The sequence below is a fragment of the Drosophila virilis genome, chromosome 5 (genome assembly GCF_030788295.1).
Source record: "Drosophila virilis strain 15010-1051.87 chromosome 5, Dvir_AGI_RSII-ME, whole genome shotgun sequence".
Lineage (NCBI taxonomy): Eukaryota > Metazoa > Arthropoda > Insecta > Diptera > Drosophilidae > Drosophila > Drosophila virilis.
Genome location: NC_091547.1, coordinates 18,931,190 through 18,951,824, shown reverse-complemented (window position 1 = coordinate 18,951,824; position 20,635 = coordinate 18,931,190). Strand labels below are relative to the sequence as shown.

At 40.4% G+C, this 20,635-nt stretch overlaps 3 protein-coding genes across 5 annotated transcripts in view; 2 read left to right on the top strand and 1 right to left on the bottom strand.

The window, feature by feature from the left end:
• Positions 1–3,144, top strand: part of bs (serum response factor blistered) — a 33,979-nt gene extending 30,835 nt beyond the window's left edge. Inside the window, exons 3-4 of the mRNA XM_002049417.4 lie at positions 1,211–1,571; positions 1,950–3,144. Coding sequence (XP_002049453.1) covers positions 1,211–1,571; positions 1,950–2,104 — 516 coding nt within the window. The 3' untranslated portion in view covers positions 2,105–3,144. The remainder of the gene's footprint in view (positions 1–1,210; positions 1,572–1,949) is intronic.
• A 1,396-nt stretch (positions 3,145–4,540) lies between these two features.
• Positions 4,541–5,820, top strand: LOC6624997 (uncharacterized). The gene is made up of 3 exons (XM_070210367.1): positions 4,541–4,564; positions 4,641–4,994; positions 5,057–5,820. Exons 2-3 carry the CDS (start codon positions 4,871–4,873, stop codon positions 5,383–5,385), a joined length of 453 nt encoding a protein of 150 aa, XP_070066468.1. The 5' UTR covers positions 4,541–4,564; positions 4,641–4,870; the 3' UTR covers positions 5,386–5,820.
• Positions 5,821–6,439: 619 nt separating this feature from the next.
• Positions 6,440–19,311, bottom strand: mAChR-A (muscarinic Acetylcholine Receptor, A-type). 3 transcript variants are annotated; one of them, XM_015173971.3, is made up of 5 exons: positions 18,524–19,311; positions 13,169–14,355; positions 12,187–12,370; positions 11,914–12,101; positions 6,440–10,292 (listed from the first exon to the last, which is right to left on the bottom strand). In XM_015173971.3, exons 2-5 carry the CDS (start codon positions 14,107–14,109, stop codon positions 9,227–9,229), a joined length of 2,379 nt encoding a protein of 792 aa, XP_015029457.1. In that variant the 5' UTR covers positions 14,110–14,355; positions 18,524–19,311; the 3' UTR covers positions 6,440–9,226. The 3 variants fall into 3 exon arrangements, with proteins under 3 accessions (XP_015029457.1, XP_032292966.1, XP_070066166.1); XM_032437075.2 differs by having other exon boundaries at positions 11,965–12,101; XM_070210065.1 differs by lacking the exon at positions 18,524–19,311 and adding an exon at positions 17,727–17,985.
• Between the last annotated feature and the right edge of the window lie 1,324 nt (positions 19,312–20,635).

Genomic DNA, 20,635 nt, shown 5'->3' with positions numbered 1-20,635 from the left:
TAAAAAATATAATAAATATTAAGAATTACAATTATTAAGTAAAATTATGCATTCATTTTTAATCAGTATGATTTTCATTTATGACTTTGAGCAGGAAAAGAAAGTGTTTGCTGGATTAAAAATCAATATCAGTGTTCATATTTCAAGACAAAAATAATAGCTTGAATAAATATAATATTTTAAGCAAAGTTTCGAATTCCTTAAGCCCAGTGTCTAAAATTACAAGACATTTGCACAAAGCTCATTCGCTTTTTAACTCTTAAGACGATCAGCAATGCATGCAGAGGTCTTCGGCTTTGTGGCACCTGCAACGCGTCAAGTGCGAATCTTCCTTTGTTTTTGGTTGCAACTGAAAACCGCGAGCGTGACAACAGTTGCAACAGTTGCACAGTTGCTCAGTTGCTGCTGCCAAAAGTCGAGTTGCACGACTTAGAGACACTTTGTCAGCGCTGTTGTTGTTGCCTGTGCTGCTTGCTAATTAAAATGTCTCGATGCTGTCACTCAAAAGGCAGTCGCTCAAACCACTGGCCGGCCGGCAGACGTCAGCAATAACAACAGCAACAGCAACAACAACAACAGCTGCAACAGACGAGGCAGACGACGACGACGCCCATTTTGGTCAGTGTGGTGCAGTGGCAACAATGCAATTTAACCATACGCGTCGCTGCTACAATTTCATTGGAAGTTGATGGCATGACGCAGTCGCAGTTGCAGGCGGCGCACGCTGCGTATGCGCAATGCCACAAAATGGCGAACGCATTGTTACAGTTCACAATTATTTTTACCTGAGACACTAATCAAAATTAAAATGATGCGATACTGCAACGATGTCGAACGTGGATGATGATGAGTTGTCCCCTGCACGTTCGGTTACAGAGCCAGAAATCAATATTCTAAATTCTTTAACGCGTGTGCACATTTAAGGCAACGAGTTGCGCTCTTGGCTCATTGAAATGCGTGCCGGCGTGCAACGCGGCCAGCACTTATACGCAATTTCGCGCCATATTTGGTGCAAGCATATTGCTTTTTTGTGCCAGACACACACACACACCACACACAGTCTCTTACTTGGCTGGCATATAGAACAGTCCCGGCAAGACCAGGCCGGGCCAGACCAGGCCAGCCAGCCAGGCAGCTCATCTTTGGCTTAAGATCAGACCAGACTGTTTGGCTGCATCTCTCTAATCTCTTGCCTCTTCTTGTCTTGCAGGATGAGCGTTCGCCAACATCGTCGGGCAACGAATCGGATGATTCTTCGGATGTGGAAATGCCAATGCCGATGGATGCCGACGCAGCCAAGTCAGCGCCTCAGGAGCTCAAGGCAGAGACAGCAGCAGCAGCAGGGTCGGCCGCTTGCAGCAAACCAATGCCAGCAGCTTTGAGCTATCAGACTGAGACTGGACCCTCGACGTCCACGGCAGCAACAACAGCAGCAGCAGCAGCAGCATCGGCAGCAACAGCAGCACCTGATAGCAAATATGTTTATCCGGCCACTTCATTTGCCAATATACCGCCGGACATGTTGCGCCAGCTAATACAATCGGGTCAATTGCAGGTGCATGCCGAAGAAGGTGGGTAGGATATGTATGGATAAGGATAAACATATATGATAAACTTATAACCAACATTTTTGAAGACGGTAGAGTTAAGTATATAAGTAGCTATTTATCATGGCAAAACAAAGTATGTTTCCATTTGAACTGCGAGCAATTTAGCTAGGCAATTTTTATATTTAAAACGTTTTGATAGATATCAAATTTGAAAAATCTCAATAAAAGGGGGATGTACTTTATGGGTCAAGAATAAACTTACCCAATATACATGTTTCTCTAGCTATAAAACCACTTTGTAAATTAGGATAAGTAAAAATGATGTAAATATAAGTAATGTTATTGTTGTTGTTATTACTAAGACTATTATTATTATTATTATTATCAATCTATTTCCAGATGGCAACCAGTATGTTACCATACCGCTGAGCTCTACAGTGGCCAGCTACATTAAAGGCAAGTCCACGCCAGCGGCTGCAACTGTCACCAGCGCCAATCCGAAGTCTGAGAAAAGTGCCGAGAAAACTTTATCCATCAAACAGGAATATGATTAACCGTTCTTCAATGCGCTGAAGCGGCATAAATGGAGATTGCTTTTATGACAACAAATTGAAAATATTATAAATCCATATCTAATCATGCAATCCAAGACAAAATACACACACATCTACACAAGCCCAAACACACGCACACTCACTCACACACTCACATATGCACACAAGTCTAACCATAGTATACACGCGTCTCTTATAATAATGTTGGTCAAAAGCTGATCATACATATACACCCAGTCATATAACTATATACGTATATATCAAATTTATATAGACTATTTTTATACCTATATAAAACTCGGGCTGGCTGCTCGCAGCTTACCCGGGAACTGCCTCAAGCTGTCGGAGGCAGATAATTGCATAAGTTATAAAATTTACAAGTTCTATGAGATTGAATCGCTGAGATGAAGTTAATGAGATGAGGAAATGATTATGCCGATGATGATGATAATGTTCCTAAGCCGCAGATGAAAAGTTGCTTTGTTAATAGTTTATATTGTTTTTATTATATTATACACATAAACCACTTTTTTTGCAAAACAACAAACTGAGAAAATGTTTCTAAATTGTATTTTTAAATAAATCGAAAACATATGTAATTCAAACAAAATATTTTGGCTTTTTGATTAAGGAAAAGAAATTGACTAACCAAATATAAACTTTTGTATCTCTTCCCAATATACATCAATACGTTGTCTGTACCAAGAATCCAAGTAGTTTTTCTTCTATCCTATCCATATTATTGAATTATTTATGTTACCATTATCAATAAAGGGAATTCCTTTTCATTAGCAAGAGGCAGTGAATACTTTTACATAGTTTTATATTAGTTTTTTTTTTTTTTGCCACATAATTACAGGGTATATGAGCTGTTGTCAGTGTGTTTGCAGTTACAATTCTGTTGAGATGCGCACTCAAAGTGTACGCCCACCCAAGTAACTAAATATATTGACTATATCTTGACATAGATACACATGTGTATTACATTACTAGCGAGCACTATGGAAAAAAAAAATTAAATAAGAATGCCTTTTGGTATTTAGCTGCTTGATTGATGTGTGTGGTTCTGTGTGTGTGCGCGTGTGTGTGTTTGTGCAATTGATTGATAGACGACATAATCTTATTGACACTTAACCTAATTAAACGTCGCCCATTACTCAGTAGCTATCTTAAAAGGGGGTTCGGGTGGGGGCCCGGGCCTCTTCAGCGCACCTGTTGTTGTTCTTGGGGGCCTCCCCTTAAACGTTTACATTTGTGTGCCTTGGAGGAGCAGTTGGCAATTGGCTGCGACGGCGTCGCTTCCGTTCCAAGCCATTTGCATGCCAAGAGCGGCCACTTGACCACAAAGGCGCAACGTGTGGCACATACAAAGTGAGCATGTGAACGCCCTGGGCGGTGCTTGGCACGCGCCGTAGCTTCCGTAGCAGCCGCGGGGCGAACGGATGCTCGGCGGGCTTCTTGGCCAGCTTTCAAGCCGGAAGCCGTTAGTGTGCTATGACTTTTATGGCCATGCGACAGCATTGACAATGGGCAACTGTAAAAATCAAAAAGTAAACCCCTTTATGCCTCTGGTCAAAGTTGAGTGGGTCACTAAACTTTTGCGGGCGGAGTTGCATGTGTGCCCGCGAGTGTGTTTGCGTGTGTGTGTTTTGTTTATGTGTGTGCAAATGAAACCGCAATTAGAGTTGATTATTGCCACGCGCTGGAGTTGATTGACATTGGTCAGTGTCCAGTGTCCATTTGCAGGCGACTGTGGGTGTGCCTCTCACTGTCTGTCTGTGTTTGTTTTGGCTGCCTTTATTAACCACATCCACGCAACTACACGCTAAGAAATTGTAATCGCCACTTTAGAAAATTGAGAAATAAAATTTACAAAAATATAGCATTCTTCATTTAAGGAAATATGAAAAATGATCAGTACATATTTATAGAGACAATCATATATCATTTTAATAATCTGCATTCAATAAGATTTAAATCTAATTCGGAATTTTGTGAGGATTGAAATGTTTTGGAAATAAAATATTCTGAATAGAAGTCACATTTTTATATTAGTAACATTATTTTCTTGTGAATAAATATGAAAATATCCCAGACAATTTTCATTCATATATATTGAACACGACAACTAGATCGAAATGTAATAAGTAATGTAGTCTTGCATTTCATCCGAGTTGAAATTAAAAAAAAAAGTAATCGCCAATAAATATTTTACCATTTTTCGTTGTTGTTGGTCTAAGAAATAAAATATGTATTTTTCTTGTAGTGTATTCTCTTGTAGGCAACGTGCAAAATGGGAATAAATAAGTATACCGCTCGCATATGAGTATTGATCGTGTGAGCGGACAGTTGTCCTCGCTGCGCCCTAACGATTATTATTAATGACCAGCGCAAAACATTTGCATTGCAATTCCAGGTTCAGTTCTCATTGCGACGCGCTGTCAAACGGCCGCATTTTTGGTGTGTGTCGTCCTGCAACACACACACAAACACACAAACAAAATCAATATTAATGAGCCATTAAACGCTGTCTCAGGCTCATTCTAATGACTGAGCTGGCAGCTTGTCTCGAAGCGGAAATTGAATAGCCACAGCGTAGAACGAATCACAGCGGATGTAGCCACACTGCAGAGCAGGAAATCGCATTAGCATTAGCATCAGCATCAACGAGCTCAACTGATTCCGCTTAAAAGTCAGAGAAACCAAAGCCCTCAGCCCGTAACGGAAGTTTTAGCGTAATGCCTTGCGCCTGATGAGCTGCCGAGCATGGGCTGCTCCAATTCCAAGTCCACGACAGCCATAGACGAGACTAAACCAGGGCCAGCCCCAACGACCGACTCAGCAAAAGCAAAGTCCAACAAAATGGACGCCTTGCCCAAGCAGGAATATCGTAAGTAGTCACGGCCCCTCAATTAACTGTCCCTTCATAATCAGTAAAACCCATTAAAATAGCGGCCTCGGAGGCGTTTACCATACCGCTCGATGACGAGAATAATACAACAGCCGTTCCATTGAATGATACGCTGCGTCAGCCGCCCAAGCGACTGCAGCAGCTGATGCAGCAGGCTGCCGAAACGGAGCCACTCACATTGGAGGAGCTGGAGGAGAAGCAGCAGCGCGCCGAGCAGCGACGCCAGGAGCTCATGCAGCAGAAACTGGAGGGCATACAGAAGAACACAGAGAAGCTGCTTATGCGTGGCCACGGCGAACAGTCGGATGATACGGTGGAAGATGCGTTGGAAGCCGCAGAGCAGCAACAACAAGAGTCTACACAGCATTAAGCCCCATTCACACTTAATTTTTAGCATTAAGTATCATTCACACTAATCAGCTTTACCAAGAAACGCCACTAGAATCAGGGGCTCCTTTAAAAATATTTGCGTGAATGCATTCACTCGAGCTCGTATATGAGCAAATGTTATTAACCGAAAATCTTTGGGCAGCATTTGAATTTTTTGCTAACTAAAAACTTATATATATAATTAATCTAAAAATCAGCGCACATTTTACTCAGTGTTTATGTTTCTGAAAACCGAATTTTTCTTATAAGGATTAATGTTCTTGTCATTTTAATTTGAATTGTGATAAAAATCGAATGGCAAACAATTGGTACTTTTATGTTTCAACTTCAAACTTTGAAGTATTCTATCAAAAACAAAGCAGGCTGTTTTATAGTTAAGTTAAGTTAATCTACTTGAAATATTATCTTTTGTTTATTTATACATTCTTATTTTTTTGGTATTTGACTATTTAGATAAATTCTCCTTAAGTTCTTTGTATTTTACTAAGATACAAATTATAATAAATAAATTTATATGCAATTTTATATGCTTCAAATTTGATCTATGGAATTTATTTCCATTTTACTCTTCACATATTTATTGTATATAAAAGAAAATATAATCTTTATGGATAAAGCGTGTTAATAACAATGTCGAGACTCTAGTCGAGAGTTCCCAACTACGGACAGACGGGCAGGCAGACGGACTTGGCTATATCGATTCGGCTATTAATGCTGATCAAGAATATATATTCATTATGACGTCGGAGATACTTCCTTCTGCCTGTTAAATACATTTGCAGAAATACTCAATACTATTTTTGTGCATTTTCAATGAGTTCAGGGTATACAATGACATACCTGTGATTCTCTCACGCTCTGACAATGCTTCTATATTATATTAACATATTTTGACCCCTATTTGTAGTACTTACTTTTAAAAGCATTCGCACCAGCCAAACACCAAAAGATAGAATCCATTTTTAAGACCGGGACTTTACTCACAAAATTTTGTTGTAACAGAAATTTAATATAAGAATACAGTTTTCAAGTTATTTTTGTTCACTTTTTTTTTTATTGTTAGCTTTAATTCATATATGTATTTTTTTTTAAATTTAATTATTTGTTATTTCATATATCGTAGTATGTTTCCAAACAATTAGATTGTATGCAATTAAATCTCATTTCATATAAATACGCTGGTTGCATAATACTTTTTATTTTTTTTTGGTTTTTTTGTTTTTGGAACCATTCCACAGATTCCGACAATTTGTGATTCGATATAATTATTAGGGGCTTGTTTGGGTAGTTATATGTATCGTTTCTGCATGCTTCATTTGGATGTGTGCGTGGTTGTAAATCATGTCTTTTGGATTTGTTGTTATTTGGTATTTCATTTGGTTGGTTTGCCTTTAAGTTTATTTACTTTAACATATATATATATATCTTATGCATACATATAGTATAATTTGTGTATATGTATATACTTGAGTGGTGCCATTGAGACTACAAATGTTGCTTTGATTTCAGCTGCGGATACCTCACCGTTGGGGTTATCCAGTTTGTTGTATCTTGTTTTAGTTAACTACAAATTGATAAAAAGGATTTGGTTTTGCTTTTGTTCATTGCGCTTCTCACATTATGTAACGTATATATTTACTTTGTGCTTGTCTTTCGCTTAAGCTATTTTATGTATTTTATTTCTCATATGCTTCAATAATACATATATATTTTTATATATGTATGTGTGTGAGTGTGCTTATATGTATGCAGATTCTTATATTGTTGGTGCATTCGGAACAGGTTCTTGTTAAATTAAGTTCTTCGTGAGGAACCCAAATGGGGCAGTCGATGGTGTACTCTCTGCTAAATCTCACTGAAACCCATAAGAAAACCCCTCAGCCATTTGATTGACAAGCTCGTTTTACGATATATGCTTTGATGCTTTCCTAAACGGCACAACCTTTTTGTTATATGTTTCTAACTATGGCTCTAACATGATCTATGTAACGTTGTCTGTTTCGCAGGTCTCTTTGTTGGTTCTCTATTAGCTGCCAAGCAAAACTTTCGCCAAAGTCAAATACTCAAGTTTATAGAGATATTTCAGATTTGCGATAGTTTCTCCCTACCTCTCTCTCTCTTTCTCTTTCTCTCTCTTGGCCATCGACTGCCCTCGCTTGGGTGTGACGCGTGCCTGAATTGCTATTGCTTTTGTCATTTGTTCGATAAACTTGCAATTGTATCTTAAGTTCTTTACGTTTTATATCGTTCACTTGTGTTTTGTTTTTTACAAAGTTTTAATCAACAGTTACAAAAGTTTTGTTCTTAGTAGTTGAACTATGGTGGGTTACGTTCTTATTAGATACATATACTTGTGTCACTTTTTTGCTTTTGTTTTTTAATTTAATACTACAAACTTGCTTGGTTTACGCATAGTTGATGTTTGTTAGCTTCTCCCTTTACTACTTCTCGCTCCTCTGGTACTTATAAATATAACTTTGGTTTACAAAAGATGATCTAAACTATCAAAACTTAAATAAAAAAAACACAACGAACAGCATAATCACATACCAGGCTAACAAAATGTAGACATACGCATTATCCAGGCTGTCATCGCCACCTGGAAAATTGCCACCTGCGATTCGTTGCTCGCGGTTGTTTGAACTGTTTTAAAGCTTTTCAATTCGGTTTTTGGATACGCCAACAACTTAAGCTTAACCATAGGTATATTCTCTTTATATTTAACATAATGTTATGTATATATATTTATTCATATAATGTATTCCAAATCGTAATCCTTTATATTTGTATTAAATTCTTGTTGCATGGAGCATTTGCCTACCTAAAAGTAAACGCCTAACAAAATGGGTTTCCTTTGTGATGTGGTTGCTTTAACTAGAAGCTACGAGGGCTGCTCAATAAGTTGCCCAAATGCCGCATTTGCTGGGGAAGGTTGGGACAAGATTTTAGATAGTTTCCATAGTTATATTCTTTCTTTTTTTCCAGCCCAGGGGCACAATTCCCAAAATTTATTTTGATTTTATTCTGCAATGTCTGAAATATGTAATCGGGAATCGGCTCTGTATTTTTCTTTCGGTTCGGAAGATTATTACAAATGGAAGACCTTCATCATAAACTATATGCTCAAAGAGAATTCTTTAGTTAATTTAATTTCATTTGTCTGTAAGTGCTCGATTTTTTCTTAATGAGTTTAATATTCGCAGGATACAATTTGCGATTTTTTGTGTTCCTATTTTAGCTATTTGAAAGTGGTTCAATCACCATGAGACTATTTTATTATATTTGCTGACCTCTATAAGCTTTAGAATTTAAGGTACAAAATTTGCACAGGCCTCTGGTTGAATCGCCATTTTCACAAGATTTACTTGTGGTTATTATGGAATTATTTTAATGAGAATATAATAATAATATTTTATGCATATAACTCTTCGAATGATGTCGTTTACATGCTCTGGCACTCAAATATCTGGCTTTTAAATATCTGAAAAGTTTTCTAAATGATTGACGTTCAATTTAGATTCCCAATATGGAGTCCAAATGGAAATTGATTTGCGAGTATTATCTTTGGCATATGCGAAACTTATTGGGCAACCCACAGATATTGTTATTACACATATATATATTTATATATTTATATATTGGGGGCTAGACATCAAAAATCAGTACTGCTTGTCAAAGTGTTACCTAAGCCTAGTTTTGGTTTTTTTGCTTTTGCTAACAATTTTTCATTCATTTTTGGTTTTAATTTTGCGCACAACATTTATTGCAACTATTATGAATTGAATGTGTTTGTTTGGGTTTTGGGAACGGCTGCCGGATCTCTAGTTGTAAACACCCCTGACCATACCCTCGCGATTGCGCGATTGCCACTTGCAGGTGAGGATGCGTATGTAGGTGCGACGGAAGGAGGCATTGCACAGGGCGTAGCACATGGGATTTATCGTGGAGTTAATGTAACACAGGGCATAGAAGAAGTCCCACAGCTCGGTGGGTATGCAGTCCGAGCAGGTGGTCAGTGGCTTGATCAGCACCAGTATGTTGTACGGTGTCCACGTGATGATGAAGCTCAGCAATATGGCCGAGAGGGTTTTGGCCGCCTTCGATTCCTGTCGCTTCTCCTGTGACTTTTTCTTCTTCTTGGCCGCATTGCGCGCATTGAGCAGCGCATTCGGGCCGCCCGCCTTGCCCAGCTGCTTGGGTATAACCTTCGCATTGAGCAGACGCATATCCTGTGGTGCATGCGACATGCGCCTGCCCAGCGGCAAACTGAACTCCGAGTCTCTCGACGGCAGCGGACGTCGCGTGGGCGGCGGCACAGTAACCACGCCCATAGTCGCATTTGGCGCCGACACATCCTCGTGTATCATCTTGATGGAGGGCGCACAATCGCCATGCGCGCTCGAGTTGCCCACCGTGCTGCCGCCGGCCGCTGTGCCGCTGCTGCCATTCGCTCCGCTGGCGCCATCTGGCGGCAGCCTTATGAGTATTGTATAGACCGAGTCCTGGCTGACCGAGCGCGAACCGATGCGATTGCTCACGGGCAGCGTGCGCGAGTCACGCAGCGTGTTCACATTCGAGTTGCTGTTGGCACCGCCGTTCATGTTGTTATTGTTGCTGACAATACCAGCGGCAACACCGCCGCCTACGCCGACGCCGACGCCACCGCCATTGCCGTTGGCGCTGTTTATGCTGATATTGATGTTGACGTTGCCGTTGTTGCCATTGCCGGTCGCATTCATTTCCTGCATTTGCATCTGCGAAATGGAATTGAGTGGCGGACGCAACGGCGTCGGCGACACATCCGCCAGCATTATGCTCGGTGGCCGCACCCCGCTCACGCTGCCGCCCATCGAAAAGTTGTCGCGCATGACGTTCATCGAGGTGCATCTGTGAACGACAAAATGGACACAAAGGTATGTCGCTCTTTAATAAAGCTCCTCCACACAGTGGAGGCATCTGGTGCTCGACATTGACAGGCCTTACAGCTGACAAGCTACGACAACAACAAAAACAACAACCAAAATGGAGCCGCGGGTGCAAACTGTCCCGTCCATCGGCCAAACACACCCACAACTAGACATACACACACATACAAACACACAACACGTCACACAGGTGATTAACGCACAGAAATGGAAAAGCAGCCGAGAGACTTGGAAACTGAAATTGCTTTTCGTTGGCTGCTCTTTGAAACTGAAATGTGATCAATTTTCAGGTTATTTTCTTACATAAAAGGCAAAATTGAACTAAAGCAAGCCAAAATGTAGTTCTTAACTAAATTACAGAACTATTGTTAATATATATAAATAAAAATTTCTTAATGAAATAAAATCAGTTAATTATTAAATTACAGAACTATTGTAAATAAAGCATTTTTTATAACAGTTCAAAATGAAATAAATATATTTAATATTACCAGCAGGGATACCCTGGCCTTGCCCGTGGCAAGTAAATTCTCTCAAAAATCTTACCAAACAGAAAGTATGAATCATGTCTTAAATGACTTTCCACCAATAAATCAAGCAGTCAGTCAGTCAGGACAAACAGTTTAATATGTACAGAATATCTTTACAGATAGATATATAGTATATTGTTTTGTATTAAAACTATAATTGTCAAAATGTAAAATGCTTTGGTTAAGCTATATGTGCTAATTCTAAGAAAACAATTAAAACGTTGAAGAAACAAGATAAAACTTCTCTCTTTAAAGGAACTCAACTCAATAAATGCCTTGCAACTCATGTTTAAACTCACAAAAACGCCAACATATTTTTATATTCAAGAAAAATGTTAGAACTTATCTAAAGAGTAAATAAATAAGTTTCTGGAAATCAAATTATACCCACATCACAATTATATACAAAGATAAATCAACTATGAATCGCCATTGAGTGGCAACTAATTTATTTATAACGTTTGGCAAATAGGGTCTTAACAGATTGAAAACAAATCAAAGACAAATCAAACTCCAATTAAAATCACAAAAACTGAAGCTTGCAAAGCTGCCACAAATTAAGCATACGAAACGGAAAAGGTTTCCAATTCTCTATTGAGTTTTCCCATGGCTGTGCATTCAGCTGTGTAACTGTGGAACGATGCGAATACTTTTCGAGTGCACTGTGCGTCTATTGATGGCTGTGCATGTGCAGAATGAAACCGTTGTGTGATGGAAATTATTTTCTTTTTGTTTTTCCCTTGGGGACAGGCATTGAAAAACGAATCGAGTTGATTTTTTGTTTGTTTGGAATGAAGTGCTCTGAGTGCATTTGAGATGCGAGACACACACACACACATGCAAGGCACACGTACGCACACACAAACTGACACACATACACACACACACACACACACACAACACATAGCAAGCAGGCGAGTGTGTGTAAGTATGCTATGTATATATATATATATATGTGTGTGTATGTAGATGTGTGTGTGTGTGTGTGGCTGGGTGCAGTGTTTGCTTACTCGAATAAGACGATTAAAAAGAGAGCTGCTTTTTTTGTACTACCTGGAGACGGAGCTTTGTAAAGGAGTTTCAATTGTTACTGGTGTTGCATACCCTAAATCAGATGGCTCCTCCTGCTCGTAGGCAAAATCGTCGGAGTCCTCGCGGCCCGAATGCCACCACGCGATGCACCACTCCTTGATGCTGCCAAAGCATGAATATGGCTTTTTGATTGTATTGGTGCTCTTGATCTGCATGTGCACAAAACAAAAGAAAAACCAATAAGTACATATGTAAAACGACCGGAAAATGCATGCATCTGCTTGCTCAACTTACGCTTGACTTGCGCGAATGCATCCCATGATAGCCCGAATCGATGACCATGTTGGTCATGTACACGCTTTCCGCATCCGCCGAGCTCTCGGAGCGCGGTCGTCGCCAGGTGTCATGATCATTGCCGCCCAGCTGGGCAAAGGCCAGCAAGCCGCCAGCTGTGTGATTCACTACGGTGTTTTCATCGCTAAAATTCAGTGGAAATTCGGTTTAATATTGGCTTGTTTGTTTACTTCGAAAGGCGCCGAAAACTATGCTATTGAATATTTACGACATTTGCAATAAATACAATTTCTTTGCTTCATTATTATGTTGATTATTTAAGGCAACTAATATACGGTATATAGCGAAATGAAAACAGCAAAATCAAATTGTCAGAAAGAAAATTTCAAATAAAATATAAAGTGAATATTGAGACCTATTGTTCATAAAATTCACCATCAATCGCTTGCCGTCCTCTTCCCTAAATGGAAGTAGTACGTTTGCAAACTTTTGATATACTGATTAGAATTAGGATTGAAATAGAAATATAAATGTAAGAAATAGTTAAACGTTTTGAGACATACATGTAAGAAAGAGTCTCACCTAGCAGTTAGGCAAATGTGGCGAGTGGGAGATAGAAATAAGTCTTGCTTCATCTAAAGATAGACATTTATCTCGCCTAGCTTGAGAAAAGGAAACTATGTAGTTCTGTGTATACTACTGTGTATACTACCAAGAACTTATATCTTGTTAACGAGTAATGCTTATAAACCGCAATGCGATAATAATGTTATTGGGCAAGGATATCGGCAAAAATATCCAACTATTCTTAGTTTGGCTTAGGAGAATATGTATATGTATATAGACGGACTTGAATTGATCGACCCACATCTTAGTCCTGATCAAGTATATAGTACTATATACCTTTCCACAAAAGCATAGAGTTTTACACATTATAATTGTGGATAACAACAAATATTGAGAGTACGGACAAAAGACTCACCTGCTATTGGAACGCTTGCTGGAATCCTTTTTGCCCGCCTGTAAATTTGGCAAATCTTTTTGGCGTTTCTTCGTCTCGCGCCAAATGCGAAAGTAGAGAAAACACATGATGGTCACCGGAAAATAGAATGCCGCAAGCGCTGTGCCAAAGGTAATATACTGATTCGTCTCAATGAACTGTATATAGCACTCGTCCTTGGGCACAGTGCGCTTGCCCTCGATGTAGGGCCAGCTGTAGATCCAGGGCGGCCAGAGGAGCAAACTGATGCCCCAGGCGGCGCCAATCATGACGGCCGCCTTGTTGGTCGTGCGCTTGGCGCGATAGGTGAGCGGCCGTGTGACACTAAAATAACGATCGAAGCTGATGATCAGCAAATTCAGCACCGAGGCATTCGAGGCCAAATAGTCGAGGGCCAGCCAGGTGTCGCAAACATGCGGCCCCAGCGGCCAATAGCCCAGTATGGTGGTGACCGCAAACAGTGGCATCGAAATGGCACCGATTGCAAAATCCGCAATTGCCAGCGAGAAGAGGAAATAATTGCTGATCGTCTGCAGCTGTTTATCGATCTTGAACGAGATCATGACCATGACATTGCCAGCAACTGTTACCGCGCTCAGAATCGCCGCTACGAAGCCCATAACCACCATCGAGGCCAGCGAGTACCTCGGCCCCTTTGTCTCAAAGCCCAATGTGCCATTCGTTTGATTCCCATACGGATCGTATAGGCCGCTCGCTGCCGTTGACGTCAGATTCTCCAACAGGGCCGTTAACAATGTGGTGCTGGTTGTGGGGCTAATTGTGGGGCTGCTGCTGCTGCTGCTTGTTGTCGCAGCCGTTGTTGTTGTTGTTGTGGTTGTGCTCGTAGTTACGGTTTTAAACAACGGCTCCAGTATGCTGGGTGGCCCATGGGCGGCCAAGGCCAAACTCATAACTGGCTCCATGGCGTATGCGTGATATTTGATTTGCTTTGATTTGATTTGATTTCAACTGCTGCTGAGTATTTGCGTAGCACATATATATATATATATTCAATATAGTATTTGCTTGTGTTCGCGTTTGGCTGTGATTCCTAAATGGCAGGCTGTGCCAGGCGTTTGTCCTGCTGCTGCTGCTGTAGCTGCTGCTTATCCTTGTTGCACCCACGCGCTGGCGCTGGCGCCTTCCTAGTGCGCATTTTTGCACTGGCCCTGCAGAGGCAACAAAAAATACAATAAAAACCAGAGAATTATGAGCTGTCGCAGGCCTTTGATACGAGCAGAAGCCCCAACACCAGCCGCACAAGAAAGACACACACACACACACACACACATACACAGAAAGAGAGAAGGAGAAGACGCCTGCGGCTGCTTTGCTTTGTCCTTTTTGCAAATGACATTTTCTGTGTGATTTGTTTTAATGAAAATGTAAATGAAAAACTGCTTGAATGCGTTTCCTTGGCAGTCACAGCACAGTCACAGATAAACATGCCACGCCCACGCTTAGCTTTATTTGCCTTGCTGCTGCTGCTGTTGTTGTTGTTGTTGTTGTTGTTGTTGTTGTTGTTGTTGTTGTTGTTGTTGTTGTTGTTGTTGTTGTGGTTGGTGTTGGTGTTGAGCCAACAAAGGGCCAACATGCAACAGTCAGTGTAGGCAAAAACTTGGCTGGCGACTCGAAACAGCTCCTCGATACGAGCCCAACCACCTTCTACCCCCCGCGCCCTAGACACTTTGGCACGGAAATGTTCAAGGCGGCTTCCTCTGACAGTTTTCAAAACTATTGATGTTGTCATTGGCTATATATACACCCATACAAACACACACACACACACACACACACACAGTCAGAGACACACCCAAACACACACTGATATACAGTCTATACATTGTGTTTTGATTTGGAAAGTTTTTTAATAAGTTACGCATACGCCGCATGGTACGAGGCGGACTTTTCTGTTGCCTCGCTCACTGATTTATCTGACATGATATGCGCCATGATTGATTCGTATTGAGTCCATTGCAAGTTGTGGACCATTATTCTCTGCCGCATTGACAGCATTTCAGCATTGTCTGAATGTCTCAATGATGGAGCATTGTCCGTGCGTTATGTTTTTCCGCAGCACAAATCACGTTCAAAATGTGTCAAAAGGCTTTTCAGCGTCTGAGCATGAAAAATGAGTGGGAAAATAATGCAACAAAATAAATAACATAAGTTTATAATTGAATTATGGGATTTTAAGCCGAGACCAAAATAGATTTCTGCCCATATGCGTGCGTGTGTGTGTGCTTGTGTGTGTGTGTGTATGCTGACAATAAATACAATTAAATTAACTGATAATTGGAAAGCTTTTAGCCAGCCACTGAAAATGCACATGGATATTAAATCGAAATGCTTTTTACGCTTTATTAGAACTAAGCTGGCAAGGCTTCAATCTGTTTGGTTTCAAAATTTTATTATTGTTCAATCAGAATTCTATTGTTAGCGGCTTCGAAGTAGCGAAAACAGTTTGAGCAAGAAATCAAAATTATTAATTTAACTACAAATTTCGGCAAAAACTTAAGCAACTGAGAACTCATTTTTTACACAATAGTCTTTTGATTGGTGTTAGTAATATTATTTATTTTTATATAAATAACAGGCGAAATCTAACAAGTTACTCAGAAATGTTGTCTTACTAACTCTGCCACGCATAAGCCCCTTATGCGTCTACTGTGCTGTTTACAAGAGCATTACAGGGTATTCGGTTCGAAGACTTCTCCTCCTGATTCTACTCTACACGTTTTACCTTAAAGCAAATAGATAGTCCTGATTATCTGTTTGCCCCCAAAGTTTTAAGAAGATCGGACAGTTGAGGCAGATATTATTCAAGAATTAACTTTTCATATGGTGAGACTGCATAAAACAGCGTATGTGTCAATGTGTGTTTGTGTGCGTGTGTAGCAGGTGCAGCAGGTGTAGCAGGTGCATATATAGACAAACTAGTTTTGTATACGTACAGAATATCTCTTATTCAGTCACTTTTGGCTAGAGCACTTTTACTTGTAAGCTGCCTTATCCATTCAGTTAATAATGCAAGCCGCGCCCAACGGGCTTAGAACTTTGTTCAACTAGCTAGTTAAATATTAAGGCAAATTAAACTTTTAAAACCCCGTACACTAAGTCGTATACTAAAAGCTCTTAGACTCGCTGAGAAAAGTCTTCAAAATACTTAAATGCAGTTTTAAATAGATTTTTTGTATTTTCATATAGCATATTTATGGGGGACCTAATGTTGGGTTTATCTAAAGCTTTGCCAATATTGCAATAGGCACATAATTAAAATATAATATTTGAATTTGAAGAACATTAAAACACAAGTTAAACATTGTAGAAAACCCAATCGAAGAGGTTGTTTGATAATAATTTCTATAATATATTGATAATTAAATTGAATATTCCATTCCCATAAAATTTGTGGGACAGCGAAGAGCACAGTGTAAGAAAAAATGATTGAAACAATATAAACATAAATCTTTTATTCAGCAAATAAAACACATATTTATCGAACTGTTGGGAATGAGAGTTATTTAAAATTTAACTACTGAGAATCTGCTGCAGATATTTAAATTTTGTTGATACCAACTTCATTTAACATCATTAGCAAAAGTATTTAATATCCTTTTCAACAATTTCATTAGCTGAATTCTGTTTAAATTTGCAGCTAAAAGTATGCCCAACATTGTGTTAACTTTTATCCACAACATTTTTTCCAACAAGAGCTGAACTTTTGCATTAGCCAAAGCTAATGTCAGAGCTGCTCGGAAAAATGAAATGACAGAAAAAGTATTCAAAAAGTATGCAAAAAGGGAAAAGCCATTTTAATAACATGTAACGAGCGCCATAATTGAATGAGCACAAAGTTGTGCTTAAATTAAAAATGTTAATTAAATAACGAGCACAAGAAATGTAGAAAGCTGCTTTTAAATATGACAAGTGCTTAACTTGTAGCTTTCCACATGCCTGTCAAAGTGTTTTGTGAATGAAATTGAACTTGCAACCGAAATAGCCCACAAATTTGTTTTTTGAGCAAGTCGCAACAAATCGTCGGCCAATTAGACAGGAGCCAGTTAATAAATCAATCACAAATCCGAATATTTATCTCAATTGTAGTCTGGCACAAACATGCGCATAAATCAAAGCGGGGGGGTCGCTCGAGGCGTGCGGGGAGTGCCCAATAAACAAACAGCCAAATGTAGAGCGCCATAAATCGGAGCCCAACAAATGCCAACAACAACAACAACAACAACAGCAAGAATAGTAATTGGCCAAAATAACAAGAACAACAAAATGAAAACAAATTCTTGTAGCCGCTGTCGCTTCCTGCTTTTGTGTGTGTATTTGTGCGTGTGTGCTTGTGTCTGTGTATTTGCCTGGCTAACCCGCCTAACCTCCTGGCCACGTCAGCTTATGTTGGGCAAGGCCAATCTTGGCCAACTGTCGGCTTAGCTTAACATTCAAATTTGTTGGCCGTCGATTCTTGGCAAATAATCGAATTGGCTGCCGCGCCCGTAAAAAAGGATTTATGGATTTATTATGAACATACCAACACAAACACACACACGCACACACACACACATACGCGCGAGCAACCTGCGGCTATGCGCGGCATTTCTTTTGCCAATTTATTAGGCTATTTTTATGACAGCCGCACACACACAGAAACCAATTCACACACACACACACGCGTTTTCAAGTTTGATCAGCTCATCAGCAGCTGCCCTTATTTCATCTAGAATTTTACAATACAATTTTATGTAGAATTTTATTTTACATTTAATGCGGGCACTGTCAGCTCAACACACACACATAGAAGCCTGCTAGAGTCCTACTGGCACAAACACACACGCACACATAACCGCCCACTGGGATCTTAAGCTTTTAAGCAACAACAAAAAAAATAGAAAAAAAAAACTAGCTGCCGACTTTTGTGCGTTTGCTGCTGCTGCTTAGCTTTTATGTTAATTTCTTTGCGCGAGTTTAATTGCTGGCTCTCTGGCGCTGGCCTTTGCCTGCTGGCGGAAATTGAATCGCTGTGCTGCTGGTTGCTGGCTGCTGCCTGCTGCTGGTTGCTTACACCTTATGCTCGTGGCAGGCCCAATGCTAAGCATATTGCGAACTGTTTGCCGCGCCCCACCGACCCGATCCGACCTACTATTCGCAAGTTTAATCAAAACGAGAGCACTGGAAACAGCAACAGCAAAACGACGCTGCCACGCACACACACACTCACATACACGCACAGGCACACGCAAACATCGGTCTAGCTCTCACACATTATTACACGACAGCATCGCTTTAACTCTCACATACGCAAGCAGTGCTCTTGCTCTCACCACTTACATGGGTCTTCCGTTGCGGGGCAGGCACTCGTGCTTTCGCTCTCCCAAACTCGCTCTCTCTGTCTCTCTCTCTCTCTCAGTCGGTTTGTATGCTTAACTCCCACCACTAAGTAGCTTAGTTGTGCACGCTCAGCGTCCGTTGTAGCGTTGACATTGTTGTTGCTGCTGCTGGCTGATGGTACTGCTGCTGCTGCTTCTGCTGGCTGCTGCTGCCGCTGCTGTTGATTTTGACCATTTGCCGCTCCCAAAAGTATGCTTTGTAATTTTTGTATTGTGCGCGCACATCTTTACTGGCATCAGCCTCGGCGTCAGCGTCAGCGTCGCTGCCTGGCTCAATTCATTCCGCCGTTTTTTTTCGCAAATTTTATTATACACAATGCGGGCCGCTGCGTCAACGCCGACGTTGACGTCGACGCTGCCGTCAACGCTCTGACGCGCTTCGCGTGTGAGCGCTGGCCCCCAAGTTTTTACATTCGGCCTGCGCTTAACATTGTAATCAAATTTATGCTTTTGCGTTATAGATAGATACAAATATATAGCGATTTTCTTTTATATTTTCTATTTAGTTTTATACAAATTTAAACGCGATTACACAACGGCACTGCACAGCTCCACTATATTGTTATGGTATTATTAAAAAATTATTTATTTTAGCGTGCTTGTTTTATTTTATTTCAAGTATAATCCGTTGTCCGCGCATAAATAAACGCTGCTTTTTTCACGTTGCGCGTTGCACGAGTTCGCCGTCAGCTGGAGAGCTGCTGATGAAACCAAGCGCACGTTGCTAAATCTCGTCCGGGACTGAAGCTGAAAAGCTTCAAGCACATACCTTAACGGTACCTTTGACGCGAGAGCAATACGCAGTACGAACGCGCGCGCTCTCACTCTCTCTCTCACTTTCTGTCTTACTCTCGGCTCTGGCCAGTCAGGAAGCTGTGTGTGCCTGTCACTTATGTGTGGGTGTGAGCGAGTGGTTGTGTCCGCCTCTGTATGGGTGTGTGTGTGTGTGTGTGTGTCAAAGCTGTTATCTTTCGCTTTGTGCTGGAATTTGTGTTTGTTGGGCAACACGGCGAGCATCCTCAGCAACACCCTCAATAATGGCCCCAGCCCGGCTAATGTGTGTGTGGGTGAGCAAAAGCGGAAAAACTGTTACAATGCGCGCGCGTGTGTGTGAGTGTCGTATGCATTCGTACACTGAGCGGTTTTTAAGGTAATGTCCTTCTTAATTAATCCCATGCAATATATTAAAACAAAACAAAATAAATAAAAACAACAACAACAGACAATTTTACCGGAAACTGTTGTATGAAATCTTGTTATTGAATTATTTATTTATTTATTTTGTGATTGGAAATGGAGGACAGATTTCATATTTTTACCCAATAATTATCAAAAGCTCTGAATAAAAAATGTATAAATGAATGTTTCAACGATTTTAGAAAATCTAAAGTGCGTTCTTAAAATTAAATATATTTGTATTTTCTAAGCAGTACAAAATTAAATTCGAAGAAAAGCTCGAAGCCGGGTCAAAGCCGGGCAATATCAACACGTGCATATACTATAATTAGTATAAAATTAATTGCTATCGCAATCATATCTTTTTTAACAATGTATTACAGTCCAATTAAAGCAATACAACTACAGAAAATGTTGATCCAGCATCTAACAAGATGCGAGCTCTAGACCCCTGTTAATTATATGTTTACTGAAAATGCCGTGTTTTAATTTCAAACTTTTAAATGTTGCACAGGGCAACAACTTTCGCGAAGTGTAGCGTTAAGCTGCAACAGCAACAACAGAATAAAAACACAACACAAAACTAAATGGATGAATATGAATGAAAGAGTCGCAAACAGCCAAGTGCAGAGTCCAAATGCTCAACTGCTGGACTGCTAGCTGGCAGGCAGCTAGGCAGGCAGGCAGACAGGCAGCTGGGCAGGCGAATGGAGGATGAGCTTGTGCCCCAAGGGGACATTGGCTCAAGCATGCTTCTGTGAAACTGTAGCACAGTTGCTGTTTGTGCTCTTCATCAGGCTGAACAGCAGCAGTGGCAGTGGTAGCGGCAGTGGCTGGCAACTTGTGTCTCTGAATGAGACTCGCAGGATGATGGAAT